Source organism: Branchiostoma belcheri, unplaced genomic scaffold (genome assembly GCF_001625305.1).
Source record: "Branchiostoma belcheri isolate BF01 breed outbred unplaced genomic scaffold, Haploidv18h27 scaffold12, whole genome shotgun sequence".
In the NCBI taxonomy this organism is placed as follows: domain Eukaryota; kingdom Metazoa; phylum Chordata; class Leptocardii; order Amphioxiformes; family Branchiostomatidae; genus Branchiostoma; species Branchiostoma belcheri.
In genome coordinates this window covers 4,367,268-4,390,589 of record NW_017802602.1, presented here as the reverse complement: position 1 = coordinate 4,390,589, position 23,322 = coordinate 4,367,268, and the positions used below count along the sequence as shown (strand labels likewise).

The 23,322-nt window shown below is 42.5% G+C and overlaps 3 protein-coding genes across 3 annotated transcripts; 2 read left to right on the top strand and 1 right to left on the bottom strand.

The window, feature by feature from the left end:
* The first annotated feature begins 7,476 nt into the window (after window positions 1-7,476).
* On the top strand, window positions 7,477-15,713 carry LOC109462710. Its single transcript, XM_019759269.1, has 9 exons — window positions 7,477-7,581; window positions 8,073-8,162; window positions 8,704-8,802; window positions 10,188-10,283; window positions 10,681-10,812; window positions 11,233-11,373; window positions 12,523-12,643; window positions 13,457-13,534; window positions 13,796-15,713. The coding sequence occupies exons 1-9, from the start codon at window positions 7,477-7,479 to the stop codon at window positions 15,022-15,024; spliced, it is 2,091 nt and encodes a 696-aa protein (XP_019614828.1). The 3' UTR covers window positions 15,025-15,713.
* Window positions 15,714-19,796: 4,083 nt separating this feature from the next.
* LOC109462847 (P2X purinoceptor 7-like) lies at window positions 19,797-21,215 on the top strand. Its single transcript, XM_019759483.1, has 3 exons — window positions 19,797-19,834; window positions 20,297-20,509; window positions 20,784-21,215. Exons 1-3 carry the CDS (start codon window positions 19,827-19,829, stop codon window positions 20,938-20,940), a joined length of 378 nt encoding a protein of 125 aa, XP_019615042.1. The 5' UTR covers window positions 19,797-19,826; the 3' UTR covers window positions 20,941-21,215.
* A 215-nt stretch (window positions 21,216-21,430) lies between these two features.
* Window positions 21,431-23,280, bottom strand: LOC109462840. The gene is made up of 4 exons (XM_019759475.1): window positions 23,241-23,280; window positions 22,182-22,353; window positions 21,875-22,023; window positions 21,431-21,630 (listed from the first exon to the last, which is right to left on the bottom strand). The coding sequence occupies exons 2-4, from the start codon at window positions 22,331-22,333 to the stop codon at window positions 21,449-21,451; spliced, it is 483 nt and encodes a 160-aa protein (XP_019615034.1). The 5' UTR covers window positions 22,334-22,353; window positions 23,241-23,280; the 3' UTR covers window positions 21,431-21,448.
* Window positions 23,281-23,322: the final 42 nt, after the last annotated feature.

Below are 23,322 nucleotides of genomic sequence, written 5' to 3'. Positions count from 1 at the left end.
TTCCAACATGTACAATGTAATCACGAGACGTGGTGACGGCACACTCAAGTTTTTTCAACCTATATTAATGCCGCCACCAACACGGGACAATACAATACTCATTTTCACCTGAGCGAAGTGAGGGATGTCGTGTAAAGTGCCTTTCCCAATAGAAGGGCACAAGATCGGTGGCATGTCAGGACTCGAACCCGGGACCTCTTGGTTTCGAGTCGAGCACTCTGCCGCGCCGATGCACGACCCCAGAACAGATTGACCAATCAGACGGCGGCATTGTCCTAAAATTGTCGAGCGAGAGCCATTATATTTTAAACTTCAAATTGGCCAATGAGAGGGCGGCGTTGTTCTAACTTGGCGGCGGTGTCATAGCGCGCTTGGGGGTATGTAAGACAATAGATCGATATTGTCGAAATATTGTTGATATATATACGATGGACGAGCATTACATATCGATATCGTCATCGATACAAAGACACGAAGTAAACACAGATTAGGGTAAAATGCATTTTCTTGGAGTGGGAGTTCACTCTACAGTTTTAAACTGCTGGCGCGTCTTGTCCGTGCAATAGGTTACAGTACTAGTATATCGACGTGACATGAGAGACACCTAGCGGCGTGTCACTATAATAACAGACAGACGACAATTCCCTTTCTTCCGTGAAAAAATTGATTTTCTTGTTATTTAACATATAGTTGGACTAGTTTTTCTGAATTTTTGCTAGAAAGTACACGTAGTAAGACAATCAATCAACAATTTAGTCCTCAAATGTTTGTTTGGACTTGAAAAGATGAAATTTGTGCCTCGGAAGCATATATGCACCTGTTACAGCACAAGACGAGATATATCACGTAAATACTAGCAAAAAGACGAAAGTGTATAAAAATATGGAACGCTTCACGAATTTGCGTGTCATCCTTTGCGCGACAGAGAAGATTGCGCCCCATCCTTTGCGCAGGGGCCATGCTAATCTTCTCTGTATCGTTCCAATTTTAGTATATGTGTTGCCGAAGCGAACACGACTGTACGGGGAGTCCCTCCTGTATATATAGGACACTAATTATTGTCGACAAGAGATGGAGGAGTAGTGTCACCAACTGTCGAGCGTATCCTGGACCTGACTGTGGATCAGACCACAACATGGTGGTGGCAAGTCTTAAGCTCAAGATTAAGAGGTGTGGGAGGAAGAAGCGGAGAGCCCACCTAAATCTGGATGCACTAGACTCACCAACAGTTCAGGAAGCCTATAACATTGAGGTGTGCAACAGATTCGAGGCCCTCAACCTGCTCCAGGAAGAAAGAACACCGGAGGAGTTCTCTGAGTCCTTCGCGGAGGCCATTAAAGCTGCAGCAGAGAAGGTGCTGGGAAAAGCGCCTAGAAAGGCAAACCACCCATGGATCTCGCAGGAGACACTTGACCTGATAGACAGAAGGCGAGAGCTGAAAGCACGCCGTACCACTGAAAGTGGGGAGCTGCTCTACAGAGAAGTGAACAAGCGAGTCCAAAGGGAGGCAAGAAAGGACAAAGCAAGGTGGCTGGAAGAGCAGTGTGCGGAGATGGAGCGAGGACTCGGAGGTAACAGCTCACTCAGGAAGTCGTACAGCATCATCAAGAAGTTGAGGAGGGGGTTCCAACCCAAGCAGAGGAACATCAGGAGTGAGGACAACCGAGTGCTCACTGATCTCAAAGCATCCTACAGCGCTGGAAGCAGTACTGCGAACAGCTGTACAGCGACAACGCATCGCACTCCGACAGTGACGACGAACAGGACACATCCAGTGAGAAGTCAGGAGACGAGTCCTTCCCAGAAATTTTGGAAACAGAAGTGGAACACGCAATCAAGCGTCTCCCAAAAAACAAGGCTGCTGGTGTAGACGACCTACCCGGTGAACTTCTGAAGACCGACAACCCAGCAGTAATAACAGCCCTGTGCTGCCTCTGCAACAGGATTCTGCAGACTGGTGACTGGCCCACAGACTGGGTACGGTCAGTGTTCATCACCATCCCCAAGAAACCAGGAACTACTGACTGTTCAGAGTATCGCACCATCGCCCTGATCTCCCACACCAGCAAGATTCTTCTGCGTATTCTTCTGAACCGCATGGAAAAGGTGGCAGACCAGGAATTCGCTGAAGAACAGATGGGGTTCAGGAAGAAAGTGGGAACCAGGGATCAAGTATTCAACATCAGGATCCTAATGGAGAAAGCCCGGGAGAGTAATGTAAAACTTTTTATGGCATTTATTGACTATAAAAAGGCTTTCGATTCTGTAAGGCACAGAACCCTGTGGAAGATCTTGAAGGATATGGGTGTGTCCAGGTACCTAGTCAACTCGCTACAGCAGTTGTACAGACGACAACAGGCAGCGGTCAGAGTGGAGGATGAGTTAACTGACTGGTTCCAAGTCACGAAAGGAGTGCGTCAGGGTTGTCTGGTCTCACCGATCTGCTTCAACTTCTACTCGGAAGCAGTGATGAGAGAGTCTGCTGGTGAACTCTCATGGATTGGTGTGAACATCAGTGGGAGGACTGTCAACAATCTACGGTTTGCTGATGACATCGCCCTGATTGCAACATCACCTGAGAGACTTCAGGAGCTGCTGGACCTAGTCAACACTGTGTCTCTACAGTACAGGCTGGAGATCAGCACCAAGAAGACCAAGGTCATGGCAGCAACTAAGCAACCCACAGTACTGAGTATCTTCTGTCAGGGGGTCCAGCTGGAGCAGGTGTCAACTTTCAAGTACCTGGGTGCCATCATTGACGAAACAGCTGGAAGCAGCCGGGAGGTCAGTGCGCGCCTGGGAGCCGCGAGGACAGCCCTTAGCTCCCTGGACGTCATCTGGAAGGACAGAGTCCTAAAGATGTCCACCAAGATGAGGGTGTTGAGAGCGCTGGTGTGGCCCGTGGTGACTTACGGCTGCGAAGCATGGACACTCCATGCGAAAGACACACAGAAGATCGAGGCCTTCGAGATGAAGTGTTACAGAAAGCTGCTCAGAGTTAGCTGGACAGAACATCGTACAAACGCCTCAGTCCTGGAAGAGTTAGGGATCGGAAGATCACTCCTACACATGATTAGAAGGAGGAAACTACAGTACTTCGGTCATGTGTCGAGAGCACAGAACATCTCAACTCACATCCTGCAAGGACGGATCTGTGGTAGCAGGAGCAGAGGGAGGCCGCGAAGGAGATGGGTAGACGACATCAGAGATTGGACAGGCAGGCCCCTGGCTGACTGCACACAGATGGCCAAGGACAGGGATGGATGGAGGAAGCTTGTGCTGAATGCTACCACAGTCCCCGACCCTCCAGAAGAGGAAGGGACAAGGTGAAGGTGAAGGTGAATTATTGTCTGATTCAGCTGGTGGTAGACTTCCTACATAGTACAGGAGCCAATATCTAAAAGAGGCCTAGAAATGTGATTTCGTGGCACCCACTTTACAGAAAAGGTTTGACCTTATTTTGTGGTAGAGGGGCCTCTGCCACATCACCCAGTATGATTTTTATGCTGAAATTGTGGTATCACTTTTTTTCTACGGGCCCGTAAAGGTGTAACACTTGAATAGAACGAGCGAAAAAAGGCACATTTTCAAGGGGGAGGGGCAGAAAATTAAATATCAACATTTTTTGATGAAAATTGATAGGCTGATACAACTTTTGATGGGATAACAAAAATGTAAATTTTTTCTCCAAATTCTACTTTTTTCAAGCTCGGTTGGGTTAAGGCAGCCTATGGGATATATGAGTAGTATTTCATACATATGCCTGTAACTTTTGATAGCTTGGTCGCACTACAACTAAACTTCACACAGTTCTAGTAGTACTTGAAACACATTGAATGAAGGTTATTTTGTTTTTACTACTTCTGGATTTTTGGGTTAAAAATCAACAATTTGGTTTAAAAAAAGCTGTTTACTTCATGGCTTTACGCGCAAGCGGTAACAACACCTTTCATCATGATATTTTACAGGTAGAAAGCCAACCCCCTATTTATTAGTTTTGTCCGAGGCTATTTTGTTTTAAATGACAGTTACGTTGTTTTTTTGGGCCAAAAACGACAGAAACAGCTATTTTTCTGTCATTTTTCGTTAAAAAATCGCCACAGTTAAAAAAGATCGACTTATATGCAAAATAGCCTCGGAAAATTTTGATAAAAAAGTGATAATACGTAAACATGGATTACTCAAAAGATCAATTATGCTGTTTTCAGCTGCGCGTAAAGCCGTTTAAGTCATACTCCGTGAATAAAATGCGTAACAACACGGGTTTACAGGGGAAACATACAAATGACAGCCGGTAACCCCGAATTCGAACACGTGTTCTATTCGAATGATGTCATATCGAACATGGTGGAACATGATTCGGGTTCGAAACAAGTCTGTGGCCATCATGCAGACACACGCCCGAACTCGAACATGAATATCAGCCTAGGCCGCCTTAACCCAACCGAGAGTTTTATGGCGCTTTAAAATTCGATTTTTTAAGCAATTTTGGTACAAAAAACGTAGTGTTTACTTTCCGAAATTAGGCAATTATTCGTGTTACCTATGGGGCCTTGTCTGATGCTTTATTTTTATTAACCTTGACATTCGCATCATTTTGATGTTTAAATCATCGAAATCCGTCAATTCTAACAGGAGATATGAGTGTTTGAAGAACCACGCACAGTCTGGCTATTTCCGGCAAAAGCGTTGCTAGGGCCGTTGCTAGGGACGGCCTCGGAGGCACTACCCTTTAAAATTAGTTATCCTAGTCCAACTTCCGGACTAGATTTTGATCTTTTTGTGCTTACATTGAATTACTGTATATAGTATGCAATAAATCATGAAGCTATAGATCGTGAAATGTTTGCTTTAATTTGTTATAAAGCATTACACATCGTCTATATGAAATGTATATCGGAAATATAATGTATTCGTAAAACCGTTGCTACCTTCGTTGCTAAGTTGGACGTAATGCGTACTTCTGACACATCCTACATTTCTCCTGACTACTTTACTCCTGAAATTGTTTTCTTTACAAAAGTATGTGCTGGAACAGTTTTATAAGTTGCCAGATTTGAAGGACAACGTGTACAGAGTTACCCCGATCAAGAGTTTGAATCCACGGTGCAAGCTTAAGCCTTTCCGTAGTCCGGTGGCGCTCTGCCTATCCAGAATCCACGGTGCAGTTCAAAGCGGCGGTATGGGACTTCCTCGATATTCAATATGAACAGACAACAATATTCCAACACAGTGCGACGTTGTATCATCCTGGTTAACAGTCATGTAATTTGTAATGATTTTTCAGAACTTTATCGGCAACTATCGTAGGAGTAAAGCCGGCAGTAAGCGGAGCCTCCCCACAGACGACATGGGGGCTGAGAACATCACGGGACATCGTGAAGACTTAGGGATGTCGGCACAAACGGGTAAGGTGTAACACACAACTATTTTTCGGGTGGGAGGAGCCAGATCCACGGGGGCTTCGCTTTCGTGCCAGGGATGTGCTCTCGCGAGAATAGAATCACGGAATATATATGGCGACTGTATCTGGAATGAGGTCTATTAGTTGTTCATTAGCACATGATTTAGCCTGACTAACCTCGCTCATGGCGGCCGCCCACCCGCCTCCGAAAATTTCCGCCCCCAAGGGGTAGGGGTCATTAGCCATTTTGTAACAGAATGTGAACTGTATAGCAAAGAGAGAAATGAACTGTATATGTTTATATCATACCCGGGCCGCGATAACGTTCGATAACCGGAACCCGTTATCGAACGCTTCCATGGCGTCCATAAAACGATTCGAACGCGTTTCGCCCTAACCGCGTGTGCCCCTTTCGAAAATTCGAATACAGAATCTGGACGTTGGAATTGATGTTGTTGCATTTTAGGGTTCAGTGGCACCAACTTTTGGCTCATCTTGCATTGAAAGGCGTGTTTTCTTGCGTGGGTATGACATAAATAAAATACAACACGGTGTATTCCGCATCGCCCTCGGTCCCGGCCCTCCCGCGAGTCGGATCGCCCTCCGGCCTGCGGGCGATCCGACCCGCGGTCGGGCCGATACCTCGGGCGATACGGAATACCGCGTGTTGTATTCTATATGTACAACACCTATTCCCCTATTTCACGCACTTAAGTACTGTAGAAAAAATCATATTCCTTATGCGACTAGACAAACCACCCATCGAAAAACAGATCTGTACATTTATCTCTACAATAACCAAAAAGCGAGAGGTTGAATTTATATCACGATAGTTAGTTAATTTTGTATCTGTTAACCGTGTCCATTCATCTTGTTTTGTTGTGATCTGTACTTAGCCAAGTGTGGCAGAAATGTTCAATAAAGGTCTTCATTCATTCAATATAACGAGAGAGCTTGTGCAAACACACGCTAGCACACGATCAATGATTGAATCCTAACCACTGCACAGTGTTGTTGCTCAGTCTAAAATATATAACTTCCAAAACATATAATAATACCCGAGAGGAAGTCGAAAGTACTTGTTAATATTTACACCTACTACAGAGTTTCTTAACATGTGACCTGTGCATAGCCCAATGGGGCAAACATGTACAATAAAGGTCTTCATTCATTATCATCTTTAAAAAGTAGCAATCATTATGGTTGAATTTGGTATAGTCATGTATTGTAAAAGCATTGTGCTAAATTACTTGGGGAAGATATATACGATATATAAGTATAAGAAACATCTAAGATATACACGACACATAAGGTTAAAAATCATCTTAGATATACACGCTATATTATGTAAGGTTAAACTAATCATCTAAGATATACCCGTCCCACACTAACCACAGTCAGTATACCGGCAAATCGTCCTGAGGTCATTCACCCCGGTACTACGGAGTGCGTCATCGCGTGCGCTATGAATCATGGGAACAAAACCGTCAACAACCCTTCTCACCTGCGGACGTAACGGACCTGCTCTGTCTTTAAGACGCCGTGAGAGCTCACCTGTACGTCTTGTGACGTCAGAACTAACAGGCTTCAGTTCCTGGAGCGTCCGAGAACCTTACACAGGTATTAAAGACCGGGAAAAGGTTACCAATCTCTCACAAGACACACCTGGAAAATTTCAGGTAAACCCGGAAGTAACGGGTGCATCATACGTAGTACAAAACCTAAAGAAACTTTTACCACAGCCCTTTAGCACACAGATAAATTGTTGATGTTGAATGAATTAGAAAGTATTGACGCTATGTCTGTATGGCTTTTAAATTATCGCTCCTTTGTTGGTACAGTTTGATCTACAGTGTTCGGAAACGCTTAATAATTTGTAAATCAGGTATGTCGTGAGTGAACTGTACATGATGCAATGTCTGTCCCACTACCATAATATTGTTTAGGGAGAGAAATGATATATCTGTGGGTCTGTGTTTGCACTACAGGAACGCATTAGATCTATCTAGTCTTAGTTACGACAGGTGTCACTAGGCAGGTGGTGTGTATCTATCTGTAGGGTCAGACCAGGGATGGACGGAAGAGAACAGGAGAACATGGAGGAAGACAAGGAGTCCGGGTCAGAGAAATCCGGGTCTGAAGAGTCGAGTTGGAAGAAAAAGGAGGAAGACGAGAAGGTAGAGTATAGAAATCATTATAAAAAGAGTAGTGATGTCACATACAGACAAGCCACACAGTGCATATGGTGGTGTATACGAGTATCTATAGCAGGCCTTTTTCTCTAGCCTGATGTAGATCGGTCCGCCCGTAGGGTGGTCTCCTTGCGACAGGACAGCTCGGTAGTCTGTTTTTTACATTTATCTGTAACGTTACATACTACTCCTATGTTTCTTTTCACATGTGTTGTTTGTACCATGTTATGTGTCTGTATACTATGGGCCGTTCAGTCTGAAATAAACAATAAACATATGTGAGCTATGCAGAAATAGAGGAGGTTAATGATATATATTTTTAAAACTTTACACTGAGAGACATGAAAGGAAGTGAAATATCAGTATGACGGATAAATGAACGGATAGGTGTTGAATCTTCTCACATGCTGAGTGTTGTTTTGATTGACTGAGTGTTGACAGTTGTTTTTTTCTGTTCCTGTTTGCCGCCGCTATAGGCGCTGTGGAAGGCTGCAGATGAAGGAGACACGGACAGAGTGAAGCAGCTGTTAGCGGAGGGAGTCAACCCTAATGCTGCTGATATTTGGGTTTGTTGCCATGTCTTACGTTATTTTGAGTATATATGGTGATGAAACATTTAAGGATGTGCAATGAAAATCAAGAGGTGGGAGGGGCAAAAATATATAAGGCACTTATAAAAGACACAGATAGGAAGGGCAAGACCGCACTGGTCGCTGCACAAAGCAATACTTGGAAATTTCCGCATCTGTACCAGTAGCTTCAGCAAGTCCAACTTTTAAGTTAAAAGTTCTGCTCGTTTACCTCAGCCCGCCTTAATGTGTTTTACAGCAACGGACTGCTCTGCACGTGGCGGCCCAGAAAGATCACCATAAAACTGTATTAGTTTTACTGACAGCTGGTGCAGATGTGAACGCACGGAACAGTGACGTAGGTAGACTGACTATTGTGCTACAAGAAATATTTCTGTACCATTTTGTAAGATGTAACATTCATTTTCTACATAGTGATTTGAGTGCTGATTACCTTTAGAGCTGCCACCAACATTTAAGTCACTTTTGTCCGTCCTGTTGTTATGCTGAATCGAAGACCATCTGATGTGTTTTACAGCAAGAATCTCCCATGCACTGGGCAGCCCTGAATGGTGACCATGAAGCTGTGTCAGCTTTACTGACAGCTGGTGCAGATGTGAACGCACGGGACGGTATTGTAGGTAGACGTACTATTGTGCTACAAGAAATATTTCTGTACCATTTTGTAAGATTTGACATTCATTTTCTATATAGCATTTTCTGTTTAAAATATCACCAACACAAAAATGTCACCAACACCCAACAATATACGAAGTGCATATTTGTATAGCTCTATAGCAGTTTACTTGCTGAATTCCGTTAGAATTGTCAACAAAATATCTGCACATTTGTCCTACCTGTGGTCATGCTGAAGACCATCTGATGTGTTTTACAGCAAAACTCTCCCCTGCATCTGGCAGCCTGGAATGGCCAACATAAAACTGTATCAGTTTTACTGGCAGCTGGTGCAGATGTGAACGCACGGAACTATCAGGTAGGTAGATTGATTGCTGTGAAACAAGAAATATTTCTGTATCATCTTGTAAGATTTGATATTCACCTGCTCATCTTCTTACTTAGCGGTTTATTTCCTGACTACCATATAAACTGTTTCCAACATGAAGCTGGTACGGAATTGGACGCATGGGGCTATACACCATATTATCAACGTTTAGAATACATCTAACTTTTTTTTGTGTCACAAAGCATGCTTTTATTGAATGTCTACTCTTACTCTTGTCCTTCGGAGCCCATATATAGATTGAACATACATTATCATGCATATAGTGCCCTGTATATGTACAATTTGGTGCTATTTTCGTGCAACGCATCACACCGCAGCGAAACGCAACGAATGCTGAAATAACTACGCCATCGCATGGCAAAAAATGTCAGAGGTCTATGACCTGATTAAGACATGAAATTGAAACATATTGTGCAAAAATGTCAGCAGGACAAGATTTACATTGTAGTGATACCGTTATTATCAATTATTAGAAACAATCAGTGTAAAGGTTACAGGACATCGCGAGCAGAACCAACTTCTACAGGCTCTCGTTCTTCCCCCGCACCATCAGGGAATGGAATGAACTTGAGCCTGGTGCGGTGGAGGCGGGGTCTCTCGCTCAGTTCAAATCTGAACTGGCGAGGGCCCTGCTGCATTGAGCCATCCCATCATGTCTTGTATATATGTAAATATTACTAACGCACTAATGCACTTGTCCCGTCTTTAGCACACACAAAATCAGTTGTCTTATGTTCCTTTCTCAATTATCCTTGTTTTCCCTTTGTTTTTTTTTTTTATGTACCGGGTCACAATGTTACTAACAATGCGTAACGGTTGCCAATAAACCTACACTGTAGGGCTGGGCAGTAACGGAGGAGAAGAAGGTAAAGTTATACTATGGTTTCAAGCGAGCTTGGAGTCAGTAAGAGATCTATATATAATTATATATACATTTAAAAGGGGGTGCTATTTGATCATACTAAGGATGAATAATTGCACTGTCAATGCCCCAACAGGAAGACACACCCCTCCATGACGCAGCTACACGGGGCCACCCCAAGTGTGCGGAAATACTGCTACAGCACGGGGCTGATACCGGTCTCAGGAACAAGGTCAGTCGGTTCTTCGGCTTCTTTGGTAAATAGCTGACCACCAATCCAGAAATACAATATTGGCTTTACTTCTTTTGGGAGAAAAATTTAAAATAAACTTTTTTTTTCAATGATGATCCACATACATTATGATGATGATACTACATACATTACTGTCCGAGGCAAGGAGAAGCTGTTGTTGGGATAAACACACAAATCACGATGTGTTCTGATATTCCTGCATTGTACGTATCACATAAGCACCTACAAGCCAATTTCTTTCTAGACAGGGGCTTTTCTGATGTACCTTCTGTATATGTTCTAGATGCTTAATAAATATTATCTTCTCATTCAGTCGCGTTTATTTCCGATATTTCAACATTCATAAGCCTATAATTGACAGCATGTTTATTCCCAGGTTGGTCAAACGGCGGAGGACGTCGCTGCAGATGAGGACACCAGTAACGCTGAACCGGACGACGAAGATGATGAAGAACTAATCACTCGTGGTAGAAAGGAAATACTGAAGCTTCTCCAACAACAGGATAATGTGAGTCGCTTCAAAACTTCCGTGATACAAAATCATAAAGCATTATATCTAAAGAATATGATTGAGATGACTAAATTTCTTGTCAAACACTTCGGTTCAAAAACAACTGCTGATAATATTAAACTACAAGTTGAAGATGATATAATTTTTTTTGTTTCCCTGGTATGCATGCTAGTATTTGAATTTTGGTATTCTGCTTGGCAGGCTGAAGAGATATGCATTATGACTATCAGACTTGCGTAGAACCATTTAGTTACGAGCGCAATTGAAAGACATGTGATCTATCTATAGAGACATGTACATGTATTAATGATACATGTCCAATTTTATCCTACAACAATGACTAGAAGTGTTTAAGAAAGAACAATAGAACCGCCCTTACACCAAACAAAACTCACTTTCACGTGTGCCTGTTTACAGGAAGTCTCCACACGTAAGAAAGGCTACGATCCTGTACTCGTCCGGTTCTATGAAGAAAGCGGAATGACCGTGGCGAAAAAGGATTGTCCGTTGATAGAAGAAGCAGCTAAGCAGAGCGGGAAAACTGTAGACCAAGTGAAGGTGTGTCTTTGTGATGATTCTCTTGAATCAGTTGTACCTTACCACAGGCTAAAACGTTTTGTGATGATAGATGATATAGATGAGGAGCTTTACCTGGTATTGTTGGTGTAACTCGTTATTTTCTGTAGCAATACCCTTATAGAATCGTACTCAGTGCCTCAAATTAATTGTGATTCATCGTTTCGTTGTATCATCCTGGGTAACAGTAATGTTATTACCTTCGCCAAGAAGGTTATGTTTTCAGTAGCGTTTGTCTGACTGTGTGTTTGTTTGTGTGTGGTTTAGCAAGATAACTCGAGACGCAGTGGATGAATTGGAATGAAACTTGATAGGTGGGTAGGTCTTCATGAGAGCTAGAAATGATTAGATTTTGCCCCCCCCCGGCGGCTTTCCTAGGTACTGCAGTAGAACGTCCGGTTTTTATATCTCGTGATCTGGACATGATAGGGTCACAAATTTTAGATGGCAGATAGCTCTTGGGATAGGGAAGAAGTGACATGAGTTTGGGTGCCCTATATATAGTCACTTGTTCTGGAACTACAGGAGCATTTGTTGACAAATTTTCGAAGGAGGATAACTCTAAAACCGGTTTCCGGATTGTCGTGATTTTTGGTAAGTAGGAATATGAATTGATGCTTCACATAATCCGGAGCTAACTTGCATAATCAATGAGGGAATTATATAAATCTGCTTTGTTCGATAATAGAACTATGAAGCACTTGTGAGATCTACTTGAGAACGAGAAAAAAACATCTGAGGATATATATATATATATTATGTAAAAGAGGACCTAATTTGCATAATTAATGACAATTTTTTATAATTTCATAGTTGTAACTGCTGGGAAATTCATACTTGCCACATTTGGAATTGCATGTAAAATAAGGTGAACATCAATAAACATAATTTATTCAAATCATGACCTCATTTGCATAATTTATGAGGTAGTTTTTATAATAGCCTTTTTGTTAAGATAAGGCTGTCATTGGGTGGAGAATAGGATCAACTAATATGATCCATGCAAATGAGGCTCTTATTTACAAAATCGATGAAAATTGTAAAATTCGTCAACCGCAAGGGTTAACATCATTTGGCAAAGGTATGAGGTCGTGGAACTCTTGTTTGCAATGATTTTCAATGATTTTTCAGACCTTCATCGGCAACTATCGTAGGTTTAAGAGCGGCAGTAAGCGGAGCCTCCCCACAGACGACATGGGGGCTGAGAACGTCACGGGACATCGTGAAGACTTAGAGATTTCGGCAAAAAAGGGTAAGGTATAACATATAACTATTTTAGCTGTGAAATACAAATACTTAACTCAGTAGATAATTCTATCTATCTAACTGACGGCATCGAGATTTCACCCAGCGTGAAGACCAAGACTTGGCGGAAGGCAAAAGGTCTGAAAAATATGTTGATATCTGTCACCTGGCACGACATTATTGTTCTTGCTACTCAGACAGCTTGGGCCCATGAGTACGTGTCATGCGATGATGCATGGTCATTTTGGATCTAAAAAAATAGCATATCACAAAACAACAACATGAATACCATGTTTGTTTAAGATGAAATTACCATACGGGTCTCAGCTGTAACAACGAATCATACGAATCATGGCATCTATTGCTTACAGAGGAGACAGACGAATTCAAGGAAACCAAGGCAGGACAACGATGGTTAAACACTTTATGCTAAAAAAAATCAAAAGCATTAAGTTTTATTGATTAATCTAAAATGTATGCACAGAACAAGAGAATCGGCACCTCTATATAGCTTCACGCGTCATCATCTACATATTGCTAAAGTTTTGTCTCTGGAGACACACACAAAGAGACGAAGGGACAGTGATATCTCACTGATTTGCACGTGTTCATATAAAACTCACAAGCACAAAACATGACAAGGAAACGGACGCAGCAGAAGAAACCACCGAAGGACGAGACGCCGACGCAAAGTCAACACTAAAACTGGAGGAAGAAAAGATGTTTTCACAAGTTAGAAATGCACATTATAGAAGAAAAGGGAATCATATGGATAACATTACATGACCTATATTTCTTAACAATCTTATATTAATTACAGGTGGAAAGAGGAAAGCCAAAACGCGGCATGTTGGCGAGTCCAGCGACAGTGGCGCCCGGGGAAAGCGACCTAAGATAGTTATGGATAAAGTCATACATAATGTAAAAATAAACATGTGCAGAGAATGTTTTGTCCGGAAATATTATTTTTTCAAGAATTATTCATTCAATAATTGCATTCATACGATTGGGTAACCCAACTAGGTTTTCAGCTAATGAGAGAAACCTTTGAAGCAATAGTGATCTTTGATCAACAGTACATTCAAGGAAGTATCGTTTCATGGCGCCTGCATTTTACCCGTCATAACTCGACATTGCATCCATTGTTTTTGAATTGCAGAGGCCATGTCTGTTCTGATGGTCAACGATACGTACGGCACGTCCCATGGAGGTACTTCTACCACGAATCGTCAGGTGACGCAGTTTCTGAAACTTCATGGTGCTACAGTTCATGCTACAGCTTTGCAAGCATCTGAAGAAGACAAGCGGTGTGCCACAGACGATGGTGTCATTTTGCATTTGCCTGTTCAAAATCCCAGGGACGAGAGGAAGCCAACTTTGGAATGGATAACCTTTGACCACAACAATCGCTACCCAGACATACCACAGGATCTAAAGTGCATTGTGGGTCATGTAGATGTCACAAGTGGAGCCGCAAAGAGCATACAAGAGAGCCGCTGTCAAAACGCGAAATTGGTCCTTTTCCACCACGACATGCCAGAAGAGACGGAATACTACAAGGGATCTAAGAAATCGTTGGCCGCGAGGAAGAAGATGAAAGACATCCTCGAAGATGCAAAGAATGCAGATGCCGTGTTCTCCTTGGGAAGAAGAATTTACGACTACTTCGAGACGAAGTACATGGCGCTTAAAGACAGCAAACCACGTCAGCACTTCTTATTTCTCCCAAGACCATCCCCAGTGTTTGAAGCCATCTCTGTTAGACCAGGAGCAGGGGAGAAAGTCGTGCTGACTGTCGGGAGAGTGACTGATGAAGTGGACAAGCTGAAGGGTCATGACCTTGTAGCACGAGCCTTGGGGGAGGTTGCAGAGAAGATTAGAAACGTCAGATTATGTGCTCGCGGGATAGATGAAGATGACTATGAAGCAAGCAAGAGAATCCTGGAGGAGAACCTGCACAGTGGTAAGATCAAACCCACCCTGCTGCCATGTGGAACCCAGGAGGAAATCGCTCAGGACATGCAGCAGGCTCATCTGGTCCTGATGCCGTCCCGTGCCGAGCCTTTTGGACTGATCGGTCTGGAGGCCATCGCAGCAGGCATCCCTGTACTCATCTCTGACAAGTCAGGCCTAGCAGACATGATCATGGACTTGGTCAAGGAGAGGAAGTTACCTGCAGACATGAGGCACAAGATCGTGAAAACCAGCGTGAGGGAGTCCGACCTGGCTGAGGATGCAAGAAAATGGGCAGAGAGAATCGCAGACACCTTGGAATTCTCTGAGTCAGAATTCGACAAAGCAGCAGAGTACAAGAAGAAGTTGTTGGAGTCCAAGTACTGGGAAGAGTCTCACCAAAACCTGCTGAGGGTCTGTGGATTGAATGACTGACTCTAGACGCGTCCACTCTCCCACGTGTCAGATTCACTAATTGCTGAATTTGATCAACAGACTTTTAAATGCAATCAGTACGGTTCAAAAGCAAAGTAGTGACTGGCAGTGGCATCATCTATTAGCTGCCATGTACAATTTCAAAGATGTACTAATTTACAATGGCACTGGCTATTGCCTCTATACAGGCCTTATCTATCATGTACGCTGCAATTATTTAGGACGACGTAGCTAGGTGGTCGTGGATTACTTTTGTACATGTAGTATGATATCAATAGGAACTTGAAATAACCAAAAAGGCGTAATTTTCAATCTCGTGTAAATTCAATTTTGTATATAAACCTGTGTCAAATGGAGAGTCATTTAATATACATATAAGCATGGCATGCAAGCTATTATTATTATGATAGGCATATTTACAGTACTTTGAAGGAAATTTAGAAGATGGGAAAGAATCTATTGTACACGCTTTAAGTGTGGGAACATCAGTAAGTTTATACTCTGTTATAACTTGAATATTGTTTATTACTTACAAGTACTGTTTTGTATCCTTGATATTGTGATTAAGTTAAGCATTTGTTAGATGTAGATGTAATAGAGTGCGCATGTGTTCTTCTGTTTGCCTGCTGGTATTTTGAAAATTAAAGGGGTACCTTTAGCTTTACCTGTTGGTGTAAAATTTGTTTCAGTCATGGAAGTCATTTCTAATATAATTTGCATAGGTGTAGTTTGTAAATGAGTTATAACTTCAGCAGAACTTTGTTGTAAATTCAGCCATAGATAATTAGTGTCCCAAGCATTCCCAATGTAATTTTTACGGCTTTCTGTCGTTTTTCAAGCTTAAGAAAATAATGGTTTTACAATTAATATTGGATATGTCCTTATTTTCCTTCTATATATTCTTAGCTCCACACCAGTAAGGTATCGACTATATATTGCAGAGAACTTTTCTTCATCAATAGCTTCCCTGTCTTTTACTTATTCAAATTCACAATAATGTCACTTTGTAAAGAAAACAAAAACACTACCTTATATTGGAACTCTTGCACAACGAAAATAGTTCATCATGTAGATGTTAAAAAAGAAAAGTGCAACCTGCCTGGCAAAATATGGTCAATGTTTTTGACTTGATGACAAACAGGATGTACTCGGATGAAGCGTTCCCATGAAGCCCTTCTCGCGTATCATATTTGACTGAGTATAGAAAAAAATATATACCTGGTCCGTGAGACGCCAGATATTATTACAATACATGTAATGTAAAGTAACAGCAAAACAGTCTGTTGTACTTACACACAGTACGGACGACAAATGCACGGTTCTGGATTGTCCATATCTAGAAACGTGCCTTAGGCAAATCAATGTTCTTGAAAGCACGTTGAATATATAGTATGAAGCATTTTTCATGTGATCGGCCAAACATCTCCACCGAGTTATCGCTAGTTGTTACTTGAGTTGAACAGGTGAGGACCAGACACCTTTAGCATGTGAACAATCAACGAGAAAATGTCAGATCTGTATCTCGGCAAGACAGAAAATAGTTTCTGGTTCGGTCATCCAAGATGGAGGCACTTCGTTTTGTCGGTTTCGTTTTCTATAGACGACTTCTAACATGTCATCGATATATATTCAGTTACACACAAAACAACTCCTGTTGCATCTTCAATGTCACGGGAAACACAATTTCAGCACATAAACATTAAGATTTGCGTACACCGCTTAAAACACACACACTTATACACACACGGTACCGGCTCACCTTCCTGCGCGGGATACACCGCCCAAACCGCCGCCAGCACAGCCAGCCAGGCCCCGGTACACCCGCACACAGACCCCGTTATCCTCTTCATCCCACACGGGCCCACTCAAGCCGCTCCCTCGGCCTCCGAACGCACCCGGCCCCGCCAACTGCACACAGTGCCTAGCATGACTACACTGTAGAAAGGAAAAACCGATCTCCTGACGTCACTTGGATTAGTCCATTGTTGTACAGGGGGTTATTAGGCCTTGAGTGTCTTCGGTAGAGTAAGTGGCAGAATCCTAGAGCTGTAGCTGGATGTACCGGGAAACGCGGACGAGCACTTTAAAGGAAAAAAAAAACTGCTTCCTAAATATTTTGAGTTCAACTTGGTAACTGGTTATTCACGTAAAGTTAGATAAGCTAGACTGAGATTATGAGACAGAAAGCGCACGTAAAGAAATAATATGAAGCTTTAGTTTCTGGCTCACATGATCATTATATAGAATCAGTGCCCACCCCTTGGAAATCGAAAAAGGGCGATATATGAAACTACCTGTGTCGGAGAGAATTTGTAAATATTGCTCCTCAAATGCAGTGGAAGACGAAATTCATTTCATCTTTAACTGTCCATTTTATGACGACATCAAAAAACAATTATTTACCACCGTGTCCAAAATGCTCCCTTACTTCCCAACCATTCCCTACCACAAAAAAAAAAACAACAAACAATTTTACCACCAAAATCAAAGAACCCACATATTATAGAAGAAGTGAGTAAATATTCGTCTTCCATTGCCTAAAAATAAGAAGTCAAACCCAGTAAATCTAGTACCATGTATGTTGTAGAATATAGTATAATGTTAGACGTAGATATAGTCTCACATACCACTGTATTTTCTTTCTTATGTTGTTTGTAACTGCAATTAGCCCTCGGGCACGTATTTGCAATAAACTTTCATTATATACAAACAAACGCAAAGCCAAACGTCTGGGGATGTTCTATCCTTTAACTGAGCCAGCTGAAAAATTATTTTGATGTTCAGTGTTAGTAAATACAAACTGCGTCACACCACCGATCTAACGGTCGGCAGTGATCAAAGTTCAACACCCGACCAGCCGCCATATTGACTAGTCTGGTACTTCACTCGTCAGCAGACCAGTGGTAACTGAGACAACTGAGCCTGTTTTATATAACCAGGCTTGTTTCTTGCACCATCTAAAGGTACGAGTCTTCAGATTACTTCACTCAGGTGAGTTTTCCAACACGCTCCACGTCTGTTAGAGTTTACACCGCAGGTAAGGAATGTTGTATACGTGGCACAACCAGGCCGCCATTTTCTTGTCAAATGACAGAGACCACTTTACTTTTCAGAAATGTCTGCAACTTAACGGTGGGATTACTAGAGATAGTCTGTTTGATGACAAGTGAAACATTGATTTTTGAAAGTAATTTCGTTGATTAGGAAAGTAACAAAGTTACAAACCGATGTTTTACTAGTACTGGTTATCGTTACAAAAAATGGAGGGAGTTTACGACTTCTTATTAAAGTACATATTCGGTACAGAGTATACAGAGCAGTTGAAAAGTTTGAACTGCATAGACGACAATCATTCCATAGTTTTTATACTACATTGTGTTTGGAAAAATGGTAAAAATGCTTAGATTCGCCATCTCATCACTGACCACCATGGACAGATTATTTGTAGCAGGCACCTCACAGTGTAATGACCTAAGGTCACACCGCCCCCTCGGCACGTCCGCGTGACGTGTTAATCATTGTTGGTTTGTACAAACGAATCGAGGTTGGTAAACTCAAGGTGCACTCTGACCCACGTCAAAACAAGAGCAAATATTATAAGGTTTAGCCCTTCTTGTCAACATTAGCAAGGTATGGAGTGCAAGGTATAAAGACAGACATTTGAGTATTAGAGCATATTTCTCTACCACCACAGATTGTTATTGTTGAGTGAATTAGGAAGTATTGACGCTATGTGTTGACGGCTATGATGGTGACTAAATTGATATTTTCGCTCCTTTGTTGGCACAGTTTGATCTACAGTATTTAGAAACGCTTTAGATGCTATGATTGTAAATAAGGCGTGTACTGGCGAAACTGCCGCGCGATCTTATTATTCGGTGTACAGTCAAACCTGTCCAAGCCGGCCACCAAAGCCAGGCGACCAAAGAAAATATTGGCCACAATGGGCAGGTGGTCTCCTTGAAGAGGGTCGCTTCACAACACGACTGAGGCATAAATGGTTTGCAAGCCTAGATGATATAATCTCAAATGCTGTAAATGCATTTGGGGAGATTGGCACATGGAACGATTTACATCGAACAAAAATATCATCCAGTAATCAAGGCAAACTGGCTGGTTTCTCCATGAGTTTTCATTAGTTATCATCAATAATCAACATGAACGAAAATGATGCGGTCACCATGGGCAGGTATCAGGCCTTGAGCGGACCCAATTCAGGGTGTTCGCGGTCGCGTTGGCCAGATGGTCACCTTGGACAGGTTGCTTAAAGGGCAGAAGCCACCTCAAAAAGTACCTGAAATAGGCATAGATATCAAAAATATACATATAGTACAGTAAGTTAAAAGTGTTTGTAGTCACTTTTACCGAGAAATAAAGATTATACAGCTTCTCAAAGTGTCGTTTTTGGAAAGCCGCGACCCCGGCGTAGTAGCCCCATTCCAGAAGCCGTCACGTGATGCCGTGACGTAACACAAGGGACGCACCCGCTATCTGCCAATTGTCTGTTTGTTTTAACAATGGCAACACCGACCATGGACGCTGACGAAGTTGAGACTTTTTCTGACTGCTCGTCTACCGTAGAATGTATCTGTGAGGAATTTGAGTCGGACTCAGATTCGGAGGAGGTCGTAGGAGTTCTCATGCCCTACAGATTTGAGCCATATCTCTCTGACGTGCAGTCAGACGAGCCGAATTCTGACAGCGACGATGAAGGTGACGGCCGCTGGTGACGCCATGGCTGATGGCGGGGAACTTGAAATCGACGGCAAATTCCGCTCGATAGCGAAACCCGACTGCAGAACATGGACTGGTAAGTGAGGCTTAGATAATTTTGCTGTTAGGTTTCTGTGATAGGATATAGATTACTCGCTATGGTGAGACGTACTTGTAGTATAAAATATACGATTTTGTGACCTTGGGTTCGCCCCGCGGCCTGTGTTGTTTTTCTAACCTCGCGGTACCGTACCTTCTTTCTGCGGATTAGCGTCATTACTTCTGGTCTTTGTCGTCCCCGGAGGCAGCCATTTCTTTAATCTGTGTTTTTTTCGTTACCTCCATGAAAGAATAAGAAAGTAGAGCGGAAATTGTCTTGAAAGATCGCCAAAACAAGTGGAACATGGCGATACGTGTGGATGATTAGTGCGACCCCTGACCTTCAGAAGTCACCGCCAGCGTTTGTTTAGACAAACGCTGTGCTCACAACTAATTCTTATCACATTTTTACAAATCGTATGACAATTTTTAATTCCTTATTGGGGTTTTGGTCTTCTAGGTGTACTTGTGGGAACTGCGTTGACCACCGAAAGGTGAAGGAGAATGTGTGCTGCCGGGAGCAGATGCGTGTTTGTGAGCGAAGGGAGAAGGAGCCCGGCATTGACTGCATTACCCAACACCACGGATCTCCCCAAGTCTGCCTAGCCGTGGACGTACTAGAAACAGCATACTTTGCTTATCGGGATCATTACGGGGTGACCTTTGGAAACGAGTGAGTATGAAAATAATACACAAAAAATACTAATCATGATAACTTGATAAGGTTAGCCTTGCCAAAAATTATAACAATAAGCTAGATGGGCAATCCTAGATTTCATGTGTTACATGTATCATTGTATGTTTCAGCCAAACCAACTAAAAAAAGATTTCTGCAATTGTAACATGATAGTTATCTATTATGATCACTTGTATTGCTTGTGGACTAGATTTGAAAGAAAGGGTAAATTTATCTAAGTACCATAATACCAATACATAATCTTTTTCAGCTGGAAGCGGTACACTGCGTACCGACAGTTTGTGCGCTGGTGCTACGAGTTCCTTGGAAAGAAGAACCGGGTTACTCTGCCCTCTTGCACTGTGGCTGCTATAAGAAACCACTTCCCGTCTCCAGACTACACAGGCTTCCGGGAAGCTGACGACTAGAGATGTCTTCTGCTGAACTTGTGCTAAGCCTACCTACTTTACCTTTGATAGTGTAGTTGGTAGAAACTTTATTTCTCTAGCTAAGAACTTCGTAATATGTAAAAACTACAATCGACAATGATATGTGTCAGAAAGTCCCCTGTTGGGACTAATAAATGTTGCACTGTGTTACGTATGACAACCAATGGAATCAACTACATTTTGTAAGAGGTAGATAGTATCCCTTCTTGGGATTAGCAACAATATCAGTCAACTTTACTTCTCAAACTCAGAACTTTGTACAATCAACTATACTATGTGGCAGAAAGTGTCCCCTGTTGGGACTAATAAATGTTGCACTGTGTTACGTATGGCAACCCATGGAATCAACTACATTTTGTAAGAGGTAGATAGTATCCCTTCTTGGGATTAGCAACAATATCAGTCAACTTTACTTCTCAAACTTACATTGTACAATCAACTATACTGTGTGGCAGAAAGTGTCCCCTGTTGCTACAGTCAGGATTCTCTAGCGGTTAAACCTGCCGACCTTCTCCCTGACTGCTGTCTGCTTGTCCGGCTTCTCAAAGTCAGCATTGAGGGGCGGGGGCACAGGTGCAGCAGCTAGCTCCAGGTCTTCCAGGATGTCGCCCTCATAGTTGATCCCGGAGCACATCGCCTCCACACGGTCCATCAACTGCATGGCATAACCTGTTATGCAAATAGAACCAGAAATGAGCTGGTCTCTCACAACAGCATCAATAATATTAGTTGGTAAAAATATCAGAACATACATGTCAATTGACCTGAGACTGGGCGATTGTTGTGACAAGAGAAAATACCTAGTGAGAGGAGAATGTTACTACATGCAGGCAGCCTTCTACACAGAGGGTTTCTCAAGGTATTTGATGAGCCAAATAAGAGGCAAAGCTAGGTGCAGTAGAAGTAAACATACCGAAAGTTGACTTCTTCAAAACCTTTCGTACGATGTAACCGCCTTTCTTGTACTTCGGGTAGTGAAGGGTGTACATGTCCTCACCATCCCGTCTCTTGCTCTGTGCCCTGTTGGCATTTTCGTTAAAATGCATGGCGGCGAGGATTGTCCTGAAAGAAAAAGGGAGCACATACAGGGTGATTACTCCTAAACAAAAAGCAAACAGGGAATTACGCTATAACAATAATTCTAAAGGTGGCACAAAAGACCCCAGTTTGACATGGGCATACACGGGATGCATAGTCCCAACAATATAAGACATGATTACCTGCACTGCATTCCCTGGTACGAAAAGTGGAACATCTTTGGGGCGAAGTGGAGGGTGAGGGCGTGAAACGCCTCCAGATAGGATGTCTGGTAGTCAGGAGAAAGGCGATGTAGGTCCTTGCAGAGATGCCGGCTGGTGATGATCTTCTCCATCTCGCTAGACAGCTTTGTATCTGAAGAACGGGTATAACAAAAATTGGTGTTCAATATAATCAAATAAATACGGCCTTACAGTCTCAACAATATAATCATGATTTATTCTTGTATATCTACCCCTACCTTAGCAAGTGACAAGCATAGGAACTTAGCCAGATCTGGTGCCCTGCATTTTCCATAATTCTTCTTCTTCTCCTAATGCCAAGCATTTTATTTTCATTCCAAAATTCTCGACACAACATGGGAAGAAAATCATGCATGTAAAAAAAATCACTTTCCCAGGAAGCAGTGTCTAGCAAATCAGTAAATGAGTTCAAGAACCATATTGCACACGAGTGGAAGAATCACCAGGATATGTACAACTACACCTTTACGTACTGAACACATGAGAAGAATTGCTACCGCCGAAACTACCCGAAGTGCGGTCTCATTACCCACACAGGGTACCTATTGACCGGCTACAGGTGAGAAATACAGGTGAGAAATTATGTTGTCGACTGCCACGGCATAGCTAAGCAAAAACGCACGAACTTCATCTTTGCATTTCCGCGCCCCCTCCCCACATACATGTATACACATGTCCCAGCCGCCATTTATCATATTTATGAACATTTTTCCCGACTTACCTGCTCCGAAATTTGACTACTTTATAGTGTCTTTCGTAGAAGACGTCAGTGTTTGAGTAACTAACATTATTTGTCGTGAAACATTTTGTTTTGAAAGAGTAGAGTCCCCGTGTTAGCAGCCTAGCGAAACATTCCATGCGGGAAATAAATGAATGTTCGCTACTGACAAATTATCCCACTCAGACGACAATTTATCGTACAGAAATGACACCATAAACGCATTTGAATTCTACAACAACGACTCTAGTGCTCATAACATAAAAATCCTAAAAACCCACCTCAATTCTGCGCCTTTTCTCAACTGCACCAGATTTCCTGCGCTTTTTAGGCTGCGCCGTGCTCGCCTCTGACCTCTGTGCC